General features: G+C 36.3%; 2 protein-coding genes across 6 annotated transcripts in view; both read right to left on the bottom strand.

Annotated features, from left to right (window-relative positions):
• Positions 1 to 1,323: 1,323 nt before the first annotated feature.
• sltm (SAFB-like, transcription modulator) lies at positions 1,324 to 17,401 on the bottom strand. Its single transcript, XM_056461556.1, has 20 exons — positions 17,228 to 17,401; positions 16,485 to 16,572; positions 16,341 to 16,396; positions 10,977 to 11,004; positions 9,360 to 9,933; positions 8,694 to 8,737; positions 8,423 to 8,529; positions 6,865 to 7,014; positions 6,627 to 6,742; positions 6,399 to 6,556; positions 6,031 to 6,128; positions 5,886 to 5,942; positions 5,655 to 5,797; positions 5,394 to 5,574; positions 5,181 to 5,305; positions 4,928 to 5,101; positions 4,347 to 4,667; positions 3,667 to 3,799; positions 3,424 to 3,584; positions 1,324 to 1,856 (listed from the first exon to the last, which is right to left on the bottom strand). Exons 1-20 carry the CDS (start codon positions 17,360 to 17,362, stop codon positions 1,760 to 1,762), a joined length of 2,946 nt encoding a protein of 981 aa, XP_056317531.1. The 5' UTR covers positions 17,363 to 17,401; the 3' UTR covers positions 1,324 to 1,759.
• Positions 17,402 to 18,485: 1,084 nt separating this feature from the next.
• Positions 18,486 to 26,716, bottom strand: part of rnf111 (ring finger protein 111) — a 61,692-nt gene continuing 53,461 nt past the window's right edge. For 2 of the 5 annotated variants that reach the window (XM_056461558.1, XM_056461557.1), the window contains exons 9-15: positions 26,011 to 26,136; positions 25,401 to 25,518; positions 24,937 to 25,017; positions 23,542 to 23,637; positions 23,121 to 23,207; positions 22,612 to 22,715; positions 18,486 to 20,200 (exon numbers count right to left, since the gene is read on the bottom strand). In XM_056461558.1, coding sequence (XP_056317533.1) covers positions 20,083 to 20,200; positions 22,612 to 22,715; positions 23,121 to 23,207; positions 23,542 to 23,637; positions 24,937 to 25,017; positions 25,401 to 25,518; positions 26,011 to 26,136 — 730 coding nt within the window. In that variant the 3' untranslated portion in view covers positions 18,486 to 20,082. The remainder of the gene's footprint in view (positions 20,201 to 22,611; positions 22,716 to 23,120; positions 23,208 to 23,541; positions 23,638 to 24,936; positions 25,018 to 25,400; positions 25,519 to 26,010; positions 26,137 to 26,716) is intronic. The other 3 variants (XM_056461561.1, XM_056461560.1, XM_056461559.1) reach the window with 2 other exon arrangements.

Here is a 26,716-nt window from a genome sequence, read left to right on the forward strand (position 1 = left end):
CACAAGCAAACTGGTGAAATAGTCATTTACATGTTTGTCATGTTTACAGGTCAGGTTTAGTATGAACATTCTAGTGTGCTTTTGATCAGAAAGAAGTGATTATAATGTGTATCCACTGTGCATTAGCTTATGTTTGTATTGGTTGCCAATCATTTCATTCTTCTGTATATGTGGTTTGGTTTAAACCATTTGCATCTAAAACGATCCTGTTAATTGCAGATGTGTTACATGTCAGAGATATATATACATGTTAGTGGGATAAATACTGAGATATCTAAAGAAGTGATGTATGGAATAGGGAGTTTGTGAGTGCAAGTCTCATAATTGGAGAACAAGAGTCCCATTTTTAAACACATTTAGTACATATAACTAAAGCTATCCCCCCCCCCCCCCCCAAATAATGTAAGTACATATTCTAAGACCTAGTTTGCTTGGTTGGCCATTGGTGTGCAGCACCCATTGAAGCTCTGTTGAGTTATTTAAGCACTGTTACATTGAATGCACTAGATGAGAATATACCTCTTTTTATAAAAATAAATGAATCACCAGTTTGTCTGGTTACATTTGAACCTGATTTGTAACACCCAATAAATACAATGTTTCGCAATAAAGCTTAACTTTATAAAGCTGCAAAAAGAAATGAAACAACGTTCTAGTGTTTTGAGTTAAATGCTGCCATTTAGCTGGAAATGTTTGCAAGACTTCTCATGAATATAATTTGACGTTTCACATCTTCGTGCCATCAAAGGATGTGGGAATGCAAGCAGCAAATAAAGATAGGGCTACCCAGGATGATTCCAACTAATGACAGCGGAAGTTAATCATTTTCTTGCTATTAAAACGCCACACATTATATGCTTTCTGCCCATGATGGCAACTGAAAAGGTTTCTCTTGGTGCATTGATTTTACTGGGGGAGTAAATGATGGAAATGCAATTGTGATGCATGTTTAAGAGATAAATACATGTACTCCTATCTCATTTTAAGAAACAGTCCCATTACAATTTCTATTTTATATCCTTTATACGTGTATATTTACACAAACATTTTAACTTAGCAAAAAGAAAAAAGACAAAAAAATCTGGATATTATAAGGGTCAACCTTCCATTGTGTGTAAGGTTCATTAATGACCAAAAAGATTGATGTAGCCCACCAGTGTCAAAGAGTAGATGGACAGTTTTTGTAACAAATGCCTTAGACGAGAGACAATACGTCTGATTAAAAGAAATCTGGTCAGTGAGTCTGTGTGATTCTTCTGATTGTCATTCACAGTCCTGAAGTTTCTCCTTCCAAAGTCTCAGACAGAAGCAAACTATACACAGTCATAATCCACATAATTTAATATCAACTTGTAGAATAGTCACTGTCATCAAAAAGGGGGTCACATATTGAAATGTTACTGGAATTACAGATGTGTTCAGTGCTACACACAGTAGATCGACCAAAGCATATGAGAGTATCTGGAACAACGCGTCAAGGTTATCTAAACAAACACTGGTTAAGAAATAAGCTGTACAGCTGCACCTACATTGTGTCAGGAGAACATGTTTGTGCACAAAGGTTGTTTACAGTTCACCAGAGAACAGTTCGGGAAACAAAAAACCTACATGTAAAGCCTTTTACACATAAGAGCCAACCAAACCCAATCTTTACAATAACCTTCTGGCTATATATACTTTTAGCCGATTAAAAACATCAGAAGATCAAAATTAAAAAAAACAATAAAAAAAATATTTATATTTTCCTGCTGCAAAGATGCTAGAACCTTCCTTTAAAGGGCTTGAATCCTCCGCTGCTGCCGGTCATCGGAACATTAGTGATCTGCACAATTCTGTTTATACCAGTGGAGGAATGACTGTAGAAACACACATTAGTCAAATCAATATGTATACAAAGCCAACATCAGAGACTTGAATTATAGTGTTAATTTCAATACACCTTGTTTTTTTTTTTTTAACCAAAGCTGCAGTTCACAAAAACAGGGCCTCTAACGAACATTTTACTACCATTGGCTGATAACTACACTGAAACTGTATTTTCAATATTAATACTAAATAAAAAGCTTAAACTGGATAAACGTGTAACTGCAATTGCTTTATATCAATTAAAAAAATTTGAATTAATGAAATAAAACTATAATATTACTGAATAACAAAAACTATTTCTGGATGTGTCTGTTTTCCAGTGTTGAACCACAGAGCTTTTGTTTTGGTGGTATAAACATTTAATAAGCACATGCAAATAGAGAGAAAGCAGCATGACTCGCTCTATGCATTTTTAGACACTCTGTGAATGAACTACCCCCTCAAACAACATTGGAGGACATAAAACAGATCGTATTCTTGCTTCTCGGCATGTGGTGGTACCTAACAAAAGAGTCCTAGTAAAGGTGCATTTTATGATTCAATATTTTGATATTTACAACTTCTGACTAGAGCCCGACCGACATGTTTTTTGGGGCCAATACCAATATAAGGGAGTAAAAAACCTTATATTGAAATATTGGCTGTTATTCTTTATATGCATATTATAGTACAGTACTAGTCAAAAGAACCCATTCATGTGCCTGACAAATACTATAAACACAATACATCACATACATAAGCATTTTATATATAGACATATTTTTGCAATAATTTATCCAGAAAGCACAGCTTTTCCAAATATAAACACTTAAAATATTTTTTTTTTTCATGATTTGTAATGTACTATTCTATTATATTCTAAATACTATTCATGTCATATAAAAATAACAGGCTCAATTTTATTTACTGAGCATCTTAATGGGATTACATTTCTAGTAATCAAAATGGTAATTGCATAAAATCATGAATCATATTCCATTTAACAGCTTAATAAATATAAAAAGTATTGTATAGTGACTAAACAAAAACCAATAAAACTACGTTAACCAGGAGTCACTCTCGCTTTAATTCTTAAATAATGATTTAAAACAGTTTCATCTGATAAAATCAACAGCTACACTAAAAGGCAATACATGCAGTGGTTTACAGTAAGCGACAAGTACACAGTGATATTGTGTATTGCTGTATTCATTTACTGACACATCGGCTAGAGTAAGGCCAACTAAATGCACTTCTACTCCGCTGCTTGCTGCACTGAACAGCAGCCCAGAGAGACAACACTGCAGCAGGAGTTTATAACGGTATGACAGTTAACCAGAGGTGCCCAGGTGGCCATAATCACAATAAAAGTCTCCGCACATAAACACATAGAGCAGAGATAGGGGTTATTTGTGGACATTGTGACATACATAAGTCAAAGCATTGAAAAAATTGTAAAGTTTACAGTAAAAAAAATAGTTTGCAACTTGTGAGGACCGTTTAAATGCCACTGGTCACTGACTGAATGTCAGGATGGCTGGTTGCAAACAATGGAGTGTGCACTAGGTCAAAACAAACCTGGAATGAGCAGCCATCATGCCAGGCCGACTGTCTCCCATCCTGCGGTTATCTGTGAATCCTCCACTCTGTGAGCCACCAGCCCCGTGCCATTCTTTCCTTGGGCCCTGATCACGTCCATGTCTCTCTACCACCACCTGCCTGCCACTGCTGAAGTGAGGCTGTGGTAACAAAGAGGCATGTGGCATTAGATTTGCAAAACGGCAAAAAAAAAGTGCATCAGAGGCATGTTGTGTCCATTACCTGCTCCCCCATAACCACAGCTCTGCCATCTCGGCTGTTGAAGCTGCTTCTGCCACGGCTGGCTGAGGACACCCCTCTCATGGCAGGTCCAGGACCCTCTCGGCCTGGACGTTCTTGACGCATCTGAACTGGTCTGTAAATACAGTCAGCAGCAAAGCACTGGTTACCAGCTACTCAAATCAAAGACAGGGTTTAATTCTCAGTTTGTGGTAGTATTCTTTGTTGATACAAATATATACCAAACACACACACACTGTAAGCGGCAGAATATCAAAAAAAAAAAAAAGAATGTACCTGCTATTGCAAGTATTGTTCTCTCAGATTATTATAAATGTAATTTAAGGCCTATGCCATAAAAAAAAGATACATTATATTAAGTAAATACCTTTTTTATATTAAACTTAATACTGAGGGCTGTAATATTTACACAGACACACAAAAACAAAGAAAATTAGCATTGAATGAGATAAAGAATTCCAATGAGCATGTATGCAACGTTACACAGACAATGGAAAATTAAAATAAAAGTTTTCAGGCCAAAAAGCAGAGGATTTACTTTTTTGTATTGTGTTTTAGGTCATAAATAATTTAGATTTTTAAACATCAGTACCAAATAAGATAAACATTTTTATTCCCAACCCCTAGAAAAAAAGGTAGCACATTCAGAAGATCTACAATACCTGACATCTTGCTTTGTATTCATTCCTCCATCATTCTTCCAGCCAGCATGGCTGCCGTCTCTGGGGGTGCGGGAGTGAGCAATGGCAGGAGGTGGTGCTCTGCCTCCAGATGCCCGATCAGGCATGGACACCGGTCTGCGCTCATCACGATCTCGAATCTCTCGTCGATCACTGTCTCGGAGCTCTGCACGAGGTGGAGGTGGTGGTTCTGCTCTCCGTACAGTTTCAAAGTCTTTAGGATAGCGTTCAAAGCCAGAGCCTTCCCGACGTGGTGCGGGTCGATTCTTCTTTGAATCAGCTTCATTAACAAAGCGGTTGCGTCTGCAAAAACAAAAAATCTAATTAAATATGCTACATTTGTTTAATTTAAACAACCTTGCTAACTTGGAGATTTGGCAAGTTAGCACTAAGATAACACAATATTTTTTTATTATTATTATTTTCTAACAAGAACTTTTTTGTGCTGATATTTTAGCTGGTTTAGGCCTGTCATGGATGAATTAAAACTAAACCATCAATCAGTGGTGGCAAGATCCTTGAATACATTTATAATATTTGCGAATCCACAAATCAAAGTTTACCTATCAAAGTTGTTGGACTGCACAGCAGAGGACTGTGGGTACCGGTTGCGGTCTCTGTGGTTGAAATCATTAAAACGGTTTTGTTGCCTGCTGTTGTAGTCTCCACCTTGACTGATCCGGCCCTCTGGCTCAGTCGCCATCTTTTTACCACTATTCCAGTATGGATCGTCCCTCCTGTACATAAACAAAAGAAAAACTTTAAAGAGACAAGTAACACCTTAATAATAACTGTACAATTAAATAGTTCACACACCTCTGGTCTACATCACGTCCCCTCTTTAAGTTGTTTCGTTTCTCCTGCTCATAACGCAACTGTTCTTGTTGTCGTCTTAGTTCCTCGCGTTCACGAGCTAAGCGCTCTGCTTCTTTGCGTCGCTCCTTCAAATACACAAAATTTCAGCACATCAACAAACACACAAGACATGTCAACTCTGAATTTCCATGAGCAGGTATATCGTGGTCGCACCTGCTCTATTCGGATCCTCTCCCGTTCCAGTCTCTCTCTCTCCATGCGCTCACGTTCTAGTTTTTGTCTTTCCACCTCTAGTCTTTGGCGCTCTCTCATTAGGTTCTCCCTTTCTTCTCGCTCGCGCATAACACGGATACGCTCTCTCTCTCTGCGCTCCCGCTCTGCTACTTCACGTCGTCTGAAGGTCAGACAAAAACAGCATTATAGACTGCAAACCAAGCACTTTGAGATTTTGTACATGAATGAAAACATGTCCACCTGCGCAGTTCCACAGCCCTGCGAGCACGTTCCATCCTGATCATGCGCTCACGCATTCGCTGTTCCTTAATCTTCTCAAATGGCAGGATTTCAATATTGCCACCTTTGTTAGGCATGGGACGCCCTTTCTTCATCATCTCCATCTGTAAGTTTTTACAAAAGCAAATAAATTAAAAACCTTATGCTTAATAATCGAGAGAGTAGTCTCCTTACAATAATGTGTTAACTAACCTCATCAGGTGGTCCGAACCATCTGGGCCGTCTGTTCATCATGTTGGGTGGACCAGGCTGTGAAGTAATAGACAATCAGTTAATTTGGCCTTCAAAAGTAATATTCTAAATAAAATGAATTACTTTCTAAGTAAGTCTATTGTACCTTCTCAAATCTCCCACCCCTTCTAAAAGGAGGACGAGATTTATTGAAGATTTGCTCTCCTTTAGGTTGGTTGAGCACTGTATTGCCTGGACTCTTTCCTGTGTATTAGAAGGAAAGGATACATATGATAAAAACACAACTATAAGTTGGTCTCATGTTTTTAAATTTCTTCAAAAGTTAAATGAAAGATGCAGCAAAACTATGGCTACTAAAAATGACCAGTTTTGAAGACAAATCAATCGAAACAGTGACTTTTCTCTGGTTGTTTGTCTAGTGTTCTTCTGCCAAGTGCATCCACTACTTTTGGCTTCAGTCCCAAATTCACTTTAATGCATCACTAAGATTAATACAATCAAACAGTAACATACGTCCATGTTTCTTGTCATCTTTCTTTGCTGCCTCGGGTCCAGAATTGGAAGGTGCATCGGATTTGTTGCTTTTGGAGTCCTGTTTTTTGACGTCTTTGCTGTCCTTCTCGAAGGGTTTGTCTGACTTCTTTTCCTCTTTCTTAGATGAAACTGGAGTCCTATTGAAAATAAAGTAGTATAACAAATGCTACAAAACAACCTTATGGTTAAAACTTGATAAACGCTTACTTGCTGGAAGGTTTTGCTCCAACCGGAGTGCGCTTTTCTCCAGAAATTTTACTGGAAGCTGCCTTGTCTTCTCCCTCTTTTTTTAAAAAGTCCTTCTTAAATGGGTCAGTTTTCACCTGTGAGGATGATACCTCAAGATCAGAGATCAAGTATGAAAGAATCATTTAGTATCACCCCCATAGAAAGTCCTTAAATACCCAGAGTTAACACACTTCCAGCACAAAGGTGAAGCTCTTACCCTGTCCACAGATATCTGTTGTCCATGGAGTTCTGTGCGGTCCAAGTGAGAGATGCACCTGGCCACTTCTGCACTGGACGACATGGTAACTAATCCATAACATTTAGCTCCTGGGCTACGAGCATTGGTGACCACTTTGGCACTAAAAACCTATTTTAAAAAATAAATGTTAAATTTACTTGCGCATATATATGTACACATACATACAGGGGTTGGACAATAAAACAAACGCCTGGTTTTATAACACAATAATTCATTAGTATGGTATAGGGCCTCATTTTGTGGCCAATACATTATCAAGTTGTCTAGGAAATGACTGACACAAGTTCTGCACAGTGGCCAGAGGGATTTTGAGTCATTCTTCAGAATATTGGCCAGGTCACTACGTGATGATGGTTTAGGAAAACGTTTCCTGACTCGCTCCTCCAAAACACCCCTAAGTCGCTGAATAATATTTGTATTTGGTGACTGTGCAGGCCATGGAAGATGTTCAGCTTAACTTTCATATTCATCAAACTACTCTTGTCACCAGTCTTGCTGTGTGTTATGGCGCATTACATCATCCAGAACAAGACAGCACCTTCTGGATAAAATTTTTGAACCATAGGGTGCACATGACCCTCCAAATAGTTTGGTAGTCCTTGGAAATGACGCTCCCATCTAGCATCTAGCACAAGTATTGGGTCTAGGGAACGTCATGATATTGCAGCCAAACTAAAACTGATCCATCCCTGTACTTCACTCTGGGCATGCAGCTGTCTGAGTGCTTCTTTGGGGCTTTCTTCACAATGTAACTGTCCCGAATGTGGGAAAGACAGTAAAGGTGGACTCCTTCAATACAGGTTTCAATCAATAAATAAATGTTTCACATTGTCCACAGGCAAATATTGTCACTACTGGCACCATTGAAACCGACATTTGGGATTGCCACAAGTGACCAAAGGTTTGGCTAGAGCAGCCCCGCCATGTATACTGACCCTCTGGAGCTTCCGACAAACAGTTTTGTCGGAAACAGGAGAGTTGAGGTGCACATTTAATTAGGCAGTGAGTTGGGCAGCTGTAGTTTTGTTTTTTGGATACAATCCAGGTTAGCACCCAGACATCTCTTTCAGACAGCTTCCGCTTGTGTCTACAGTTACTCCTGTTGGATGTGGTTCATCCTTATTGCTGACATTACTCTGGATATCGTGGCTCTTGATACATCAAAAAGACTTGCTGTCTTGGTCACAGATGCACCAGCGAGATGCGCAGCAACAATTACTTCTCTTTTGAGCTATGTCACCCATAATGTTGCGCACTGCAATATTTCAAGCAAAACTGTGCTATTACTCTACTATTTACTCCTTCACACTGGAATGCGCTAACAATTAAGATTGGCCACTAAGCTGGTCAAATATAGCCATGAAACCTCAAACACTAAATTGGCCAGTATTTTAGTTTCGTTGTCCAATTCCTGTTTGTTATAGATGTACATTTTAAGTCACAATTACAACCTCACGTATAATACGTACAAAGTCACGTATTAATTATAAGAGGCATCACATCCAAACAAATTTACCTTTCCATATTTGCCAAAGAGGTTCTTGAGATCAGCTGCTTTGGTGTTGGACGACAGGCCGCTCACCCACAGATTGCGAGTAGAGCTTGTACTGCTGCTGCCACTTCCTGTAGACAGACGAAGAGCTTTAGAAAACACTGCACTACTGCTTACCTAAGCTTAAAAGTTTATTGTGTTGCTTAAGAACTGTACAATTGTACTACTGTGTACAAACTTAAATTCATAGTTGAATATTCTACAGTGTGAATCTATTTAATTAAAAAATGCATACCTTTTTCATCTTTCGCAGCCTTTCCATCTCTGTCTTTTGAAGAGCTAAAATGTGAATATTACAAGAGCGACAAGAAGAGAGAAATACTTTAATGAGTACAAGCGCATGATAGAAGGCTTTGGGCACCGAGGTACAGCTTCAAACAAACAAAGGTTATACAAATGTTTGGTGCATTACAGAAAAAGGAAAAGAACAAACAAAATAACAAATCCCCATAGGCAAGGCTTGCATTCGGACAAAAACTCCAACATGGCTTCTTTTCTTGCTTTTCCACAGGAGCAAGGTGGGTCAAGTTTTCTGCCAATTTATTCCCTTGACCAATGACATCCTCAGGAGGGTGTTCAACTTCAGAGAGAATCACTTCACTGGACTGACAAACCCCTCTGACATCACTGGAACTACTGCTCTTTTTAACCCATAAGTAGGGACTGGAAAAGCAAGTGCTGGAAATGTGTGCGTAACAGACGTGTTTTCATCTCCTCGTTTAACTCCAATTACCAAACTTGAAAAAATGGCAAACCAAACCAAAAGAGCAAACCAAAGGCAGGGATTAGGTACACTGAACAACTTGTTATGAAAAATTCTTGCGGCTACCCACAATGCTGTGTTCTTAGTGAGCTGGAACTTGGTAGTAGTATCTTAAAGAACTGACATAGAAAGACAAACCTCTTTGCTTGACCTGTCGCCCCAGTTGAAGAGGGGCCTTTCTTCCCAGAATCCTTTTCCTTGTCTCCCGTTTCTCCTTTCTTCGAGGCCTCTCTGCTGTCCTTCTTGGCGGCGTCAGACTTCAGCCCGTCATCTCTCTTACCATCCTTGTGGCCATCTATCACTTCAGCCAGAGAGTCTGTCTCATGCCCCATCTCAGCAGCAGCCTCAGGCTCTTCGCAGCACTTGTCTGCTTCAGAATCTGGAAGTTTCACATGTTTACCTGTTTCCAGGAGGTCGTCGCCATCCACATCCAGTGTGATGGCATCTTCAGCCTGGATGGTGACAGATATATTGTCATCCTCAACTTCTTTCAGGGGTTCAGGAGCAGGCTCACTCTCCATGGCCTCCAGCGCTGGGGCTTCAGGATCAGCTTCTCTCTCTGCCTCAATATCTGCATCAGGATCAGGCTCCACTTCTGCCTCAGCCTCAAGATCAGGCTCCACTCCTGCCTCAACCTCGGGCTCTGCAAGGCCGTCTTCGCAGGAGAAGGTTTTAGAATTGTCACGAGTAGCATCATCAGTATCAGTTACATCTGAGGGATTTAACAAGCATAAAACATGGCAAAAACACATTGTTTAACATTCACATATTTGTGCTACGTGACCTGGAAAGTACAACACAGAGCAAGTTTAGTATTAGGGGTCATCGTGGGTGAGGAAACCACAGGTACACATAAAAACACATTCCTTTGGAGAACAACGTAGAGGCTGGACAATCTTCTCGCTACGATGAACATCTTGGTCCATTGTGAAAGTTCCAAAACTGGGTGACACTGACACACTTTGCTTCATAGACATGCATTCAGTCTGAGTGAAACTGCATATTCGTGCCATTATAAAAGTTCTCCTGGCAGATGTCACTCAGTTTCTTGTGGTGACATCGAGGGTCTTCTTTCAAACACTTACGCTGACTGTCCATCTCAGTTTACAGCTGATGAGGCAAATTGAAACATGAGTACCATATCCTCTCTGATCCACTGGAGAAGTTCAGTCTTGTTCACAGCACTCTGTCCAGTAACAGCTAAAAATGGATGTCCACTAAGCTGCATCCAGTCTTGAATGAGTTCAAAGCACAAGCAGTGACGCTAATGTCCATCTATGCCATGTTGGGTACACTGTAGTTGGAAAGAAGTGATAAGACTTTGGTGAACAAGGTTTATATGTCATGTCATGGTCTGACCAGTCATCAAAGGCATGCAGCCTGTTGCCGTGTCCATTTTCAAAGACAGTCCAGTCTCAACAGAAAAAGAGGCGACTTGGTGAAACTTTGATGGTGTTCTGAAGAGAGGATACTTGTTGAAATCAGTGGGGTGAAAGGCTTTCTTCTTGGTGATGAAATTCAGTGGCAAGATGTGCTCTTTAACGAATTAGATGAGAAGAGTAGGAGGACATTCCAGTTCATTCCATTCCAGGAGCAGCACATTCCAGATGGGACATTTTAATGTCCATGAATTGCAGCAAGAGATGTTTTTTTATTTTAAATAGAAAACCAGCAAAAGAAAAAGAAAGCAAGAGAAGTCCAAACTTCTGTAACCTGAAAAACAAAATCTCCACCCTAATAAGTGACCAAACATACCTTTTTCAGATTCCTCTTCCTCAGTCTCCTGAAAATGAGAAAGAAAACTATTTTAAACTACAAGAAAATTATATCAAATATTGTAAAAAATAATAATTGGACAATTGGAATGTGCGTGTTTGTACATTTTCTACAGACAGAAATATATGCAGAAAATATGTACAAAACACTGACATAAATGTAAAAATTTATATATTTTTAAAACAAAATTACTTCAAGCAAAGGTCTGTTTAATGTGACCTCATTTTGGCATAGCTAAACTCTTTTGGGGAGACTGTCCTGTCTCAACACAATTAAGTTACAATGGCTGAGCCCCCTCTTAGGTCGTCATAGCCTTCTTTTTTTCTGTTTAGGTGATCCCATACCTCTAAAATCTTCTAAAAAGTCTCTATAATAATCAGGTCTGGAGTCTGTGAAGACGCTGAGACTGTTTGTCTCCCTTAAAATATAATTTCACTGCATTAGCAGTGTGTTTGCAATCATTATCATGTTAAAAATTAAAAGTGTTACCATTTATGATCATACAAAATTACAGATATCACTGGCAGAAATGCAACCCTAAAAAGGATATACTTGGCAATATGACCTAAATATAAATGATACATTTAAGACTTTATCAGGATTTTGATTACTGAACATTTATGTAATTATTTATTTATTTTATTTTTGCACTTTTACTCATTGTACTGCAAATATAATCAACTTTAAAAGATGGGACCTGTTTTTTCTAATAAAAGAGTATATTTATATTACTTGTGATATTAAAATAAATGAAAGAATCTAATCATGTATAATTTAAATATCTGAGCAATACTTACTGAAATAAAAAAACTACTGCTTGAAGACATTTTCTGAAAAAAAAATTCCACCAGAAACTGTTGCAACTCTTCATAATAAATGGAATAAGCCGAAGAAATGTGAACAAGTGATACTTGACATTTTAGGTCATTTTAAAATAAAAAGAACCATTACTGCTAATAATCTGTCAGGCTTCTGAATATTGTCTGCCATCGCTCGAACTGAGTTGCTGAAGTAAAAATGCAGGTGGTACATGAGTGCTGAGCTTTGAATCGCCGCTGTTCAAAGAATCTGATTTACATGCAGCATACCAATTATCTGATGCATGAGTAACTCACATTCTCTTTTTTGCATATCTGATGAAAAACATGTTTATGGCCCATCAGCATGTCGCACATATGAACAGATAGTCCATATGTGGGAGTATACAGTGCTCAGCATAATTGAGTACACCCCATTTTAAAAATACATATTTGTATCGATTTCTCAGTGAATATATTCAATGTATTTTGGTGCATTTAAACAAAACAGATTTATTAAACAGATATATTTATTAAAATAATATTTTAGTCACCAAACATATTTAGAAATTGAAAAATAATACAATTAAATTCAAGTAAAACATTGCAAAAATATTTCAACCTACAAAATTTGAAAAAAAAAATTCCATTGTTTTGCTTCTCTTGATTTTTCCTCTTCTTTAAAATTGTATTTAATATTTTTCTATAACATAAATTCGGGTGTACTAGTTTAGACCGTTATTGTATGTTATTTTGTTAGATGAGCACCAGATTTGGCTTCAGTACTGACTAATCTAATGTATATGAACAAATATAATATTGTATAGCTTCCTATTACCAATATGAATTTAAAAGTGAGATTTGTGAGGGGTGTACTTATATATGCCTAGCACTGTATTTTTATATACATTTTAAAATATTAAAATAGGATTAAAAACTGAAATAAAAAATTATTAAATAAAAAAATTGACTAAAAGCCAAAACAAAATGGTTTGTCAATTTTGAAAACTGCTGTGATATTATTTCTTGCAATGTTACTGAACAGATAAATGATTATTGGACATGCAGACTTCAGGCCAGCTCACACTGTATGATCTTTTTATAATCCTAAACAATTGTTGCATGTCAGACTGCACGAACATGGCTTCTATGTCACACTGTAAGATTCCTTGCAGCAAACATGCACGAAAGTGTCTGAAATCTTCTGACACTGCCAGAACTTCATCGGAGGCAAAATCTGATTGCAACGGGCATTAAGCAGCTGTCTATGAACATGTCAAACCAACGATTAAAGACCACAGAGCCTAGGATTTCAGGAATCTTTTAGGATCTCCCAAATTTGTCTCAGATGACAAAATCATGGCTGAAATCTTTTAGTGTGAGCAGGGCTTTAGTTTAAAGGGGACCTATTGTGCAAAAATGCCTTTCCTGGGGTTTAAACAAAGCAAAACTCTTTTGGGGAGACTGTCCTATCTCAACTCAACTAAGTTACAATTGCCGAGCCCGCTCTTAAGCAGGTCGCACACCGGAAGCGCTGCGACACGACGCTTATATTTCTTATAATCCCACTTGATGAAATCAGTCTGCTGAAACACTTTGATCGACATTCTCCCTTTGTTCATGTCATCAGAGGGGGAAAGCCCCATCTATTAGTGACAATCCCTCCTTCATTAGCATAAAAAGCCCTGAGTGAGAAGCAGCAGTCTGGCGCTAGAGTTTTCACCTGCTGAAGATAATGTCAGTGACTAAAAGGATTATAAATGTGATTTTAGGATGCACAAATGACCACTGTAGCCTTCTTCTGAGATAGTTTAATTTACAGATAATGTTAATCCTGTTTTGAATCTGCTGCTATAGAGTGGAGGAACTATGACATCAATTTGTATGCAAAAACCCGGAAGCGAGTTAGCAATTTAGCAGTTCCAGTTCCCTCGTCCCAAAGTCAATGGGTATTTTGAATGGGATTTCGGTTAAATCGCTTTAATAAGGTTCATGGCTAACAAAAACTCAACATACTTTCACGCTTTATTTTACGACATAAAACACACCCGTTACATCACACTCTTGATTTCATATAATTGGTTATGCTTCTTTAAAAAGACAGTTGCTATCAAGTTGCTAAATGGCACTATAAGAGCTGTCTGGGACATTATACGTCATCGAGCTAAACTGGTCTGGAACGCAGCTCGCTTGCGCCAGACATTTGGTTTTGTCTGTGATTTAAGTACTTTCATGAATAGTATTTTATAGTTTGTAGTATTTTTCGAATTGGGATATTCATATTGTGTGTATATAATGCCTTCACTTGTAAAGACTGTCAAGACAGATTAATTTGTTGATCCTTTATTTTAATTCAACTATATTAAGGGGATACTGCTTACCTGTGCAGCATGTCTCTTTCCTGCTCTCAGTAATGCAAACGTGTAAATAAATGTGCAACAAATACATACATATTAACTGTCATTTTAATGTGATCAATAGATTTTTTGTCGTTTTTTTTTATTTACATCTGAACACATTTAACTCTGTCATAACTGCAGTATTTACACTCCTCAAAACGTAAAGCATATGTGACTGTATGGGCTGCTTTTCGCTGTAATTCGTAGAAAAACAAAAAGAATATTGAATGTTGTTTTGTGTCCATGATTGAACTTGCAGGCATATAGACTTGTCCCTCATGCCTCATTTCAGTCGTCTGTTACTAAGGTAAGCGGGCTGTGTGCACGCGAGCAATACACTGATTTAAATATGTCTTATGATAATACTATGTAGGCACATTTATACATAGTTTTAAAACATTTAAAACAACCGTAAAAGCAAAACAAAATGTAATTTCCACATCAAAAATCTCCAAAAGGCACATAGGTCTATACAGATGTGTTTTTGTATATTTATTTGTTTATAATATATAGCATGCATTATAATATAATAAACCGAGAGAGTAAATCTTTGTCATGGACCATATTTCTAAAGATAAGTTTATAAAGTTGTCTGTAGCTGACGTCACAGCCGAGCGCCCCAAAGACACTGTAGTCTGTTTATAGCCTAATGTTAGCTTTTTTTTTTATTCCTGCATTTAAAAACCAAAAGTGCTAAAAGTTGTATTTTCGTGTGAGGATTATACGGCTGGACAAAACGTGTAAGTGTAATGAACAGTGTTTGAACACAGAGCTTATTATTTGCAATCTCCAAAAAGCCTATGGGAAAATCCTATATAGAGATTTTAATTGAGGTAACCAGTTTTATGCTATCAGCCGATTAACCTACAAGGTGACGTCATAGTTCCCCCTAGGGCTGCACGATTAATCGAAAAAAGATCACAATCTCGATTTGACCCTACACACGATCCTAATTCATCCAATTATATTTTCAAGGTCAGTAGAGAAGAAAAGGCGGCCGCAGAAGTCTTCACAGCAACATTGACACCTTCAAATGGCGTTAAGTGTCACATACTGTATTTATAAGGTGTAATTCACCCAATATGTCATTTCTCTCTTCACGTAATGATGTATTCTCAGCCGCGAAATCACACGTGAGCTAACGCACTGTTTGTTTACTTCCGAGAACGTGCATGTGCACGCAAATGACTCCTACTTTAGTGAACTCAACCTGGATATGCTGTGAATAACAGGTAATGAAGTTGTAAAAAACATTCAGTTTGTTGCACAGAGCGATCATTTGAGGGCCGTGCGGGAGGTTTGATTTGCATGTATGTGTTTATTTCTCACAGTGACAGCAGCCATGAGCCGCCCTAGGAAGTGAAAGTGAAACCTGTGTGCACATCATTTAAATGATCATATCACATCTTAGAGTTATGATTACGACAAACATTTGATATGTTTTTTCTTTCATAGCGAACACAGAGTGTTGTGCATGAAAATAAATATTTACTGTGTCAGTATAACAACCCTAGCCTATATATAATGGAAATATAATGGTCTAATAATGTCGTCAATAACAGATGACAAGCACATGTCTTAAATATAATAATTCAATTTATAATTATGAATAGTTGTATTGTGATGTCATCATTTTGCTGTGAACTAACAAACAGGATATATTGAATGTCTGTTCAAGTCCACCATAATGACTATACAAAATTTAGCATTTTAAGCAACAGTATACCTACACGCAGGCCTAATTTTATTGTTGTTTTACCATATGTTTGCGAATTAACAATAATACTAGGCTAATCATACTAACCTTTATTTTACAGAATCATGATCTTGATTTTAAGCAACAACAAAAAAAAAATCATGGTTCACATTTTTGCCAGAATCGTGCAGCCCTAGTTCCCCCCTAGTTTCTCGTTTGAATTCAAAGATACAGTCACCAAACGACCCAATTTGGATCAAAGCCTAAAAGGGCCAGTTTCAAATAGTGGTAAAACATTTTTGTGTGTTATTTTGTGCTTCACACACATAGACAAATCAGAAAGATTACATCTTGCAAAAGGGCTTAACAAGTCCCCATTAAAGAATTCTAGTTAACACAATTCTAGTTAAATTAGTATCCCAACATGCTGCAAAAATAATCATCTCTATACCTTTGAGAAGGACTCCTCCTCCATGGTGGTATCAGTGTCCAGCTCTGTCTTTTTTCCTGGCAATGCATAATAAAGATATAAGGTCAGTTTACGAAAAAAAAAAAACAAACGTGAACGAATTCAGTTCAGAGAAAGAAGATTTACCTTTAGATTTGCCATGTTTTCTAGTGGGTGTGTCAGCTGACATGGTGATCTCAATGTTGTCTGGATCACCACCTTCATCTTCTATGGCCTGCACACAATAACACATGATCCCAGATTACAGCAATCTATTATCAATGAAAGCTCAAATTAAGCTCGCACTGCAAATATTTTGCAGAAATAAAAGTGCATCCGTTAAACACATAACATGCAAATGAAAAGCATGTTTAAATACATTAAACTACATTTAGGACTAACTTTCAGTGAAATAAAAGTTCTGAACAATGTACTTTCATAAACCTTTAAATACCAGTTCAGATTTGCATCCACGTAGTTCGCACTTGTATTTTAACATAACGTTATAAATGATTACAATAACATTGTTACATTTGACTCAACATTTCTAAATTACAATGCACAATAACTGTAAATAAAAGTTAAAAGGTTTCAAGTAGCGAAGTTAATAATATGAGCTCGTGTGGCGTGTAGAGTTGGCCTGATTCATTAACGTTCATCGTTAACGTTACATATTCTCGTTAGAAACTGCAGTTATATAATTCACCGAAATCCTGTAGTGGCTTGTGCCAAACGTCTAACAATACATTTGTGCTTATTAAACGCATTTAAAACGGGTTTCCATCATATTTGTGGATACAAACCGGCTATGCTAGCTCATTAGCAACAAAGATAGCTCGCGAACGTTTTTCTCGATGCACTTTTGGTAAACTGTTTTAAAATAAAATTACCTGCTTCAATCTTGCGACCAGTGTGTTTTTCACACCGCTAACATCCAAATTTCTTCGCTTGAGCTCTGATTTGAGGTCCACAACACGTAAATCTGTAATCTTCTTAGTCTCCGCTGAAATGGCCCCCGACGCCATTTTACCTGTGAAACAGAATCTGTGTGTGCGACGCGGAGAGCTCGACAGCGACACACTCCAACTAACGACAGACTACAACTAATACCGTGTTTTGTTAACGTTAAAACGCCTTTCTTTTAGTGATGGTAAAAGTGACGTTAAAAATATCACCGACGTTTGTTTCACATTAATATCTAAAGCACATTAGATAAAATGTCTTGCTGAAGAAAAATATAAATAAAATGCTACGAAAATGCTTAACACATTCAGCGCATTGTTGACGATTAATCGCCATTTGTTACTGATCATAAAACAAATATACAGTGCTCAGCATATATAAGTAAACCCCTCACAAATCTCTCTTTTAAATTCATATTGGTAATAGGAATCTATACAATATTATATTTGTACATATACATTAGATTAGTCAGTACTGAAGCCAAATCTGGAGCTTATCTAACAAAATAACTTACAATAACGGTCCAAAAACTAGTACACCCAAATTTATTATAAAAAAAAATATTAAATACAAATTTAAACGAGGAAAAAAATCAAGAGAAGCAAAAAAAAATGTAGATGAAATTTTGTAGGTTGTAATTTTTTTGCAATATTTTGCTTGAATTTAATTGTATTATTTTTCAATTTCTAAATAAGTTTAGTGACTAAAAATATTATTTTAATAAATATGTTTTATAAAACTGTTTTGTTTAAATGCACCAAGATACATTGTCTATATTCGCTTAGAAATTAATAAAAATATTCATTTTCAAAATGGGGTGTATTATGCCGAGCTTAGATCTACTATTAAATATGCACAAAAACTTTGTTAAAACAACCAGAAGACTTTTCATTGTCTACATTTGAAGGTATTCTCTATCAGGAAGTTGCCAGTTTTATTCAGTAAATATTTCTTTCTACAACCAATAAAAATATTAATCAATTTTAAATAGATTTTACATTAGCATCCGCATATTGGTGTGTTCTGAAAATTGCAGTCTAGAAAACTGCACTAAATAAGAAAAAGCAGATTTCTACAGTACCCAAATCAATTGCATGCGGTTCAGACAGTTTCTGTTACCTCAGTTAAATCATATTTACCATAGTAAATCAGTTAGGCTGAAGAAGGAACAAGAATGGACACATAAAAGAGTTACCTAACTTTATTAATTTCATTATTTTAAAACTAATATAAATCCCATGGAATATCATCCTGGGGCCATTAAATCTATGAATGCATGGACGCCTGCCATTAAGTACTGCATTCCAACACTCCATTCAAAATTATTACAGTTTTTCCTCAAAATTCAGCAATCAGAGTGGAAATACACGGCCTCAGCACACTCTCATTCTCACAGCACTCCTGTCTTTTGTCTCTCATGTGCAAGTATATGCAAGTTAGCTAGTTGAGATTAATATTAGTGTTAGGATTTCACAGCAGCAAAAGAAGAAGAAACCAAAATTAAAGCAAAGAAAAGGGGAAAATAGTTTGCTGCACAGTCGCAAAACAAATGCATGTTAATGGCAATATCCAAGAGGAAATAATCAGCTAACAAGAGTCACTTTTAGGTTGCTGAGAGAGAAAGAGAGATAAATGAAGTAGGCTAGGAGACCCTGATGAAAAAATAAATAATCCCAGCACTCCATGTTTTGTGGTGGCTGTTTCTTCAGGCCCGTCATTCTCACTGAACCAAGTCAACAAATCGAGCTCATCTGAGAAATTACACTCGATCGAGAATCAGACTTCATCATAGAATAAAAACAACAATCAATCAGAATACAGGTAGGTGACATTCATTTTTTTCTTTCTCTTCTCTTTGAAAATACATCAGGTGAAGTGCGTTACATGTGACGGCAGATTGAGGTGCTGAGAGGGGACTGATGGAACACAACCGTGCAAACGTTCAAGAGGTGATGTGTGCAGTTGGCTCTCATCAGGGCTGGAGTTGAATTTCCGTTCCGTTGGTTCAGGATCTAATGCATATAAATTTAAAAGTAAATGTACAAGGCGCATCTCTGAATGCCTTCACACTAACTCCCTCAATCGAGTTAGCGCTGGTAAACGAGCCAAAGTGAAATGCAATGGACTCCAGCCCAGGTTCCCGTGTTGAGAGTGAATTGGCGTGAGGGTGAACACTGTTACAGCAGCTGATCTTCTTAACCATGATCTTGTTTCCTAATTAAGGAATGTCTTGATTCACTTTAAAAAAAATATTCAGATCACAATTGTCTAAAACATAAAACTAATCAATATACTGATCAATAAATTGAGTCCTGCAATGTTTTAAAATGGAGGTTGACATTCTATTCCAGTAAAGCAAGGCATCAGGTATGTAAAAATGCTTCTTTACCAGAGCAGCAATCCTCGCCTGCAAGTTCTCAGGCCGTATGAGGCCTAGTTCATTATATGTGCAAAGAAATGCATTGCAAGGAACCATGCAAAAAAAATAAAATACAATGACACTTATGAAAACAAAAGCTACATAAACCCTTTATAAATACAATACAATTCAAAACCCTTAATGAAGATGTTATTTCTAGCTGTACTGGTACTACATGATAGCTGGCACGCTAGGCTTGATGCTTTTGTGTGTGTCTGTGTGTGTGTATGTGGATTGTTGTTTTTCTTTTTTCCCATAGTTGCGCAGGTATTTCATGCCATCTTTGGTTGAATGCGTTACTGACGAAAAGGAAAAGGAAAACAACAAATAAATGTCCAACAAAAGGTTGCAAGAAAAATAGCATCAACTCTCTGAAGATAACTGAGCCTCGATGTCCACTCTGCAGATGGGGCATTTCTTATTAGTGAGGAGCCATTGGTCTACACACAGTTGATGGAAGAGGTGCATACATGGAAGGCGCCTGCAAAAGAAACAAACAGGACTGTAAGAATAAAACCAACAATGATCAAGGCAAAGAAATTAGACTTTTATCTGTATAGATCAAGGGTGTTCAAACTTTTTTGTATGATGGGCCAAAAACCAAATATCATTGCGAACCCTGGGCCGAAGGTAAATATACCAAACTATATTACATTAAGGTTGCGGTGGGTAATTTGCCAATTAATTTTCTAATATTTCAAAATAAATAGAAAAAAATACTTTGAATAGTATTAATAATGCAGTATTACTTTTTAAATTACACCTTATTTTATTAAAAACATAAACAAATCACATTTATAACACAGTTGAGTTCAATGCTGAATACACTAGTCAAGCAGAATCTGACATTGACTTTTCTCAGCCAAGTCTCTGCATTGTCATGTGACAGTAACTAAATCTGATCAATTTACACCATTTAATTGAAACATTTAATTTCAGTTAGCTTTTAACAATAAAACAAACCAACAAAAGGTTACATTAAATTTGAATTTACAATCTCAAAACCCTTCCCATCATTCTCTCTCTTTTCTCAGATGGGATGGCGGGCCAAATCAAATGTTACCAGGGCCCTAGTTTGGGCATCTCTGTTATTGAAAATGTAACAAGCGTTACAACAGAATAATTCACACGTTTCAACTCCAGAGGGCAGCAGAGTACATTAACAATTCACTCATGAAAATCAATTGTTTATATTAAATACATTAAATAACATTCCCTCCAGGATTTTGCAGGGTCATTTTTAGATTTGTGATCTAAAATGTCTGATTTATTGATGGCTTTTCAGAAAACCTATGCATTATTTGCTTCAATTCTTCTGTATTGCTACGAAAATGCACAAAATCATTGCAATTATTATTTTTTCTTCTAATTTTCATTTCTTAAGAACTTTGGACTCGCAAAATCCTGCAGGGACTGGATAAATACATAAGACTGTCATTTTTAAATGAGCATCATGCCTGCTGCCCCCATAGTTTGTTGTGTGCTCACTACTGTTGAAAATTGTGGGAATTTGATTTATTTTATTTGCTGTGAGAGCATATTTTTCAAATGTTATTTATTACTGTGATTAAAAGCTAAACTTATAGCTTCATTACTTCAGACATTATCCATCAGAAATCATCCTTATATGCTAATTTGTTGCTTTATTGTGATTGTTTAACATTGGTGCTCAGTAAATATTAAACAGATATTTATAGGGTTTATAGTTATATTTTATATTATTTATAGTTATTCATTAAAAACAGCACTTACAAACCGAACTAGCAGTGTGTGAGAAGCTCAAACCCCATTAAATCAACCGACTCTGGCAGTTAATGAATATCAATAAACTGTTTTTAAAAGGGAAATTATTAAATAATAACAACAACCATTTATAATTTACAATATAATATATTATATTCACGGTTCATACACATTTTTACTACTAAAATTTCATGATTTTTCCAAGACTCAAGTAAATTTTCATGACCTAATGTTTTATGCAATGTCTACATATGCATGGTAAAAGAAAAACAATGCGTGTTCAATTTTTTTACAGCATATCGGAAGACACTACAATCTATTCAGTTTCAATTTATATCTATGTAAAATGTAATTTATATAAAGCTCACACCGCACTAATAATGTGAGAGTATGTGATGGGTAGGCCCACACGGAATCTGCGCGTGCAGAATTCCGCAGATTTTCCGCAGATTTCTAGCCCATGATCAATTCTGTTTATTTACTTGAGTAAATGTGTGTAAATCTATATTTATTCAGTTTTTAAATGAAGTACAGTAATATTATTGACTAATATGAAAATGTTCATCTGTTTTATGTACAATGCAGTTTGTACTTTTAGTAGAGATATTATATGAGAGACTTGTTTTGTTTACCAAATAAAGTAAATTTAATTGGATTTGCATTTTAAACATTAAATAAAAGTTAAACATATTTTTTATTTCACATATTAAGGTTTTAGTTCTGAGACTCCCAAAATAATTCAGCAGAAATCTGCAGATTTTTACCAAAATTCTCTGCAGAAATAGCAAAAAACATCCACAGATTCCATCTGGTCCTAGTGATGGGCCAAGTACAGAAAAGAAGTAACCTATATTTAAGTATACAGATATCTGTTTTCCATGACTTTTCCAAAATTTTGTGGGTTTTTCTGTTTTTTCAAAAACTTTCCAGCCCTGGAAAATGCCATGCCAAAGTTCTATGAATTTTTCAAGTTTCCCATGACTGTATGAACCCTGCATATTATAAAATGTTACATAAATTAAATAACTGTAAAAAAAGTTAGGAACTACATAATAAATCCATTAACAAGTGAATTACACTCAAACACCCTCATCATTCTCTACAGCTGTTTGGAATACAGTGTACACCACAGTTTTTTAAAGGGTTTACCTGACATCCTCCCCTTCTTCCAGTATAGATAGACAGATGGTGCATTTCTCCTCCGTGTCTTCCTCTGCCCCCTCCTCTTCCTCCTGCTTACCATGCAGCTTTCTCTGTGCATAAGAAAGAAGCAGAACAGCCCTTATGAGTAGTTTCATTGCACGCCAATCCCTATGAACATGTAAACAGTAGCACACATATTACGTCTTCTTCCCCCAAATATAAACAGTTTATATCAATGTTTTCAATTGAATAAAATGTAATATCCACAAATAAAGCAGCTTAACAAATCAACAGACTTTATTATTATAAACAGCCAAGAAGATGTCAAGCAAGAACACAACCTAAACTTCCACATAACATACTATTAATCAAATAAGCAGACACATTTGCTGACAATGTGCTCCTCGACTACATCAACTAGGCCATTTGTCGACTATCCCTGCCCCTGTTAACATCTACACAATATGAGAGCTACAACATGTTTTCCCAAACTATTTGTTCACATTTTTTCTCACCGAGTTTGAGGTTGAGTGCATTTTTTTCCCAACAGATGCCCATGCTTCAGGTGCTAACTGTTCCTCAGTGTCTCTCTCCAACACCTTCTGTATCAGGGCGGCAGGGTTTTAGATTACTTTACATTACTGATAGTCAGAATAATAGAATGCATTCTGTCATCTGTATGGAACCTTTGCCTACACATTAGTGACATTTCAAACGTCTACGCTATGCCGCTTTTGGCAATAAAAGGACTGGGTGAGGATTTTTGTGATGCGTCTTACGACACAACAGATCTGGTTTTATGGCTCCTGGTTGATAATTTGTTTGTGTCTCTAACAGGAAGCCCCTATATTATATCCTCAGAGTCTTTTATGTCCATTATCACCAAACAGGACTTTATTTTGACCACCTGATGTGTGTAAGTGAACGTGTTCTCACCTTTTTGTACTTGTGTGGGTAGGTGCACCTCTCTATGGTTCCCTGAGAGGCCCCTCGGTTCACAGTCCCCAGTCGCTCTTCTAAATGCAGCAGATCCTGATAAAAAAAATTAAACACACACACAATACTGGTTACAAAAGCTTTTAAATGAGTCCTGCTTGAAGAATCTCATCCCTCCATTATGAGCGAGTTTGTTTTAGGGTTGATTTTTATTTTTAACAGTCTGTGCAGAATGGATTGTTCTGTAAATCTGTGTGGTGTAATGAAGATTGCACAAGGAAGCTGTTTTATTGAACGATGGGGAAATTTAAAAACGATACCGAAAGCAATAGCAAACTTGGCTATAAGTGCGCAGAGCAAAAAAAAAAACAAAAAAAAAAAAACAACTCGAGAGGTTTACACATGCAAAAAAAAATCATTGAAATGAAAACTCATTTTACAATGTTTTACAAAAAATCCCTTAAAACTGAATCCTATGTAACAATATTTTAGATACCAAAACCATGTTGTCAGTCTATTATTTACAGGAAAAATAATTTGATGATATGTTAATAGATTTTATGGTAACACTTTATAATAACTACACACTGTGAATCATCTATTAAGCATTAGCAAATAGTGAATTCATTATTTCTTAATCATTAACTCTACATTAATAGACGTTATTAAGCAGTTTATAAATACAGCTACAGTACAAATGCTCTATTCTTCACTTAATAATTGCACTTTCATACTTTGTTACAGATTAATTTTTCATGACTAAATTATCACATTATTTACAAATCATTTGCATTTAAGAGTAGTTTTTTTACTAATACTAATAGTATTAATAATAATAATAATAATAATAATAATAATAATAATAATACTAATATACTAATAGTTAATTTGTATGTTAAAAATGCTTTATTAAATCAACTTCATGCTATTTTGTGACCTAAAGTGAGGACTATTCATGCTTTGTAAATCTCTAATAAATGACAATTAAAGGCTCAGTATCAATTGAACAATACATCTCTGCAATCTTATCTAAAAAGTTCAATTACTTTAAAGTTTAAACACTGCTGAATAACAGAAGTGTCAAAATATAACAAAATTGGATAAAACAACTATGTAATAATTTAACAATATAATATGATGCAACATTTCAATGTTACTTAGTGGTGATTAAACTGTACAGTAATTATATTTTAGATAAGATTGCAAATTGATTTTTTCATTTGATAGTTTCATTTGTGTATCTTCAAATGAATAGAAATAAATAAAGTTGTTTATTTTCTCTTTTTTCCTGTTTAGAATATAACTGAGAACAGTTATTTTTGCTTCCTTACAAAAACTATGTTCTGTTCTTGTGAGGAAGCGTCTTTAGATTTTGGTCTACATTCCAGTTCTTACCTCATATGTGCGGCCAAAGGTCATTCTGGAGGAGATGTAGCGGATATGTGGATATGTCACCTCAGGCATTGAGCCAGTGTGCTGGGAAAAACAGAGACATTAAAATCAGTGACGACATAAAGCGGGAGAGAGAATCAGAGTGAAAAGAAACCGCTATCATTTTACCCAAAATCATTCACATGCCTGTGTGTGCATGTCACTCCATACGACTCAAATATAATTTTAGACTTTCAAATATATCAAATTCACATTTCACACTTCAAATGTCTAATGAGCTTCCATTATTACTGGTGATGCATAATTCATGGCCCTGTACAAATCACCCTGAAATAACAGATGCTGCGGATACACGGCTCGGGGCTGACGCCATTAATCTGTGCCATACCTGAGAGCATATCAGGGCTTTTTTATTCATGCTAATGTATGCATATATTTGAGCTGATGGAGGTGAGCGGGGGACTTACCATCAGCTGGATGGGGAAATGGTGCAGTCTGGGTGGAGGGTGATAATGAGGCAGATGCGGGTGCAGGTGTCCTGAAGGGTAGGGAGCAACAGTAACGCCAGCCTCGATGCCCAGCTCCCTGAAACAGCAGTAACACCAAAAGCTGGCATGTTAAAACACAGCAACTGTACCACATGATGCTTGAAACAGCAACATCATGACTAACAGATCTTGATTTTATCGAGATGTTCATTGGTGATGTGAATTTGTAGGCCAAAAAGGAAAGCTAATTTACCACAAACTCCCTGAGGAACATCTAATGGGGTTTTAAATTAGCAGTTTTCCATTATTATTAGTCTGTGATAGCAAAGTTGATGTTCTGTTCCAAAACACAGTCTGCTCATTCAAATCTCAAACTTGAGAACAACCCACTCACGGCTTGAGCAGGTTAAGTAATGTTAGTCAATAACCTTATTTCATAACTGAAGATTATTTTATAATACATTATATTATATGTGTTTTATATCATAAATCCAAAACCGTTATTCTAAAAGTTCATTTGAATTCCTGAACTCATGTCCAAGTGTGCAGTATTCAAAACGAATTTAGAGAAATCCACTTTGTACTATACCATGTTGTCCTCTGGTCAGCCTGTCGAGGGAGCGATGACATGGTTTGCGGGACGTGAATGTGATGTCCGTGACCGTAATTAGGGTGCATTCTATGGGGGTGTGGTGGGGGTCTTTCGTGTGCTCGCCTTAAAGAAGAAAGAATAAAATTTGTTATAGAAACAGACTAAAGCAGAACACCTTTTGCAAAGGTATTAACACAAAACATTTTACTGACAATTTCTTACAGAAGTTCTGAAGGCTTTAAGAATAAGAGTGGTCATAACATTTATTTATAACATATGAACTACAATTTTAAAACATATGAATACACTGGAATACAGTGATGTATTTGTTATTAAATAAATTGAGAATGAGAAATTCTAGTCCTGTTCATAAATTCTTAACAACCTTTAACCTTTGAAGCAGTGTATTATAACTGTATATGAAATGCATAATGTTCAAATATAAAAATAATATTCATAATCCTAATAAAAATCATAACTTTTTTCATTTTCAAGCTGACATTATAGACTTTAGTCACTTGAAAGCGGAACAGCCAAACATAAAACAGGTCTTTGGGAGTTGACTGCACAATGATGCCAATAAAAACTCAATTACGATGCCCCTACAATTGAAATTACAAAGGCAAAAATAACCATACGTTCAAATTTTTTTAAAAGATATGAAAGTTAAGTGATAAGTAATTTTATAAAAACAGTTTGACAA

The sequence above is a fragment of the Danio aesculapii genome, chromosome 7 (assembly GCF_903798145.1).
Source record: "Danio aesculapii chromosome 7, fDanAes4.1, whole genome shotgun sequence".
NCBI classification, from domain to species: domain Eukaryota; kingdom Metazoa; phylum Chordata; class Actinopteri; order Cypriniformes; family Danionidae; genus Danio; species Danio aesculapii.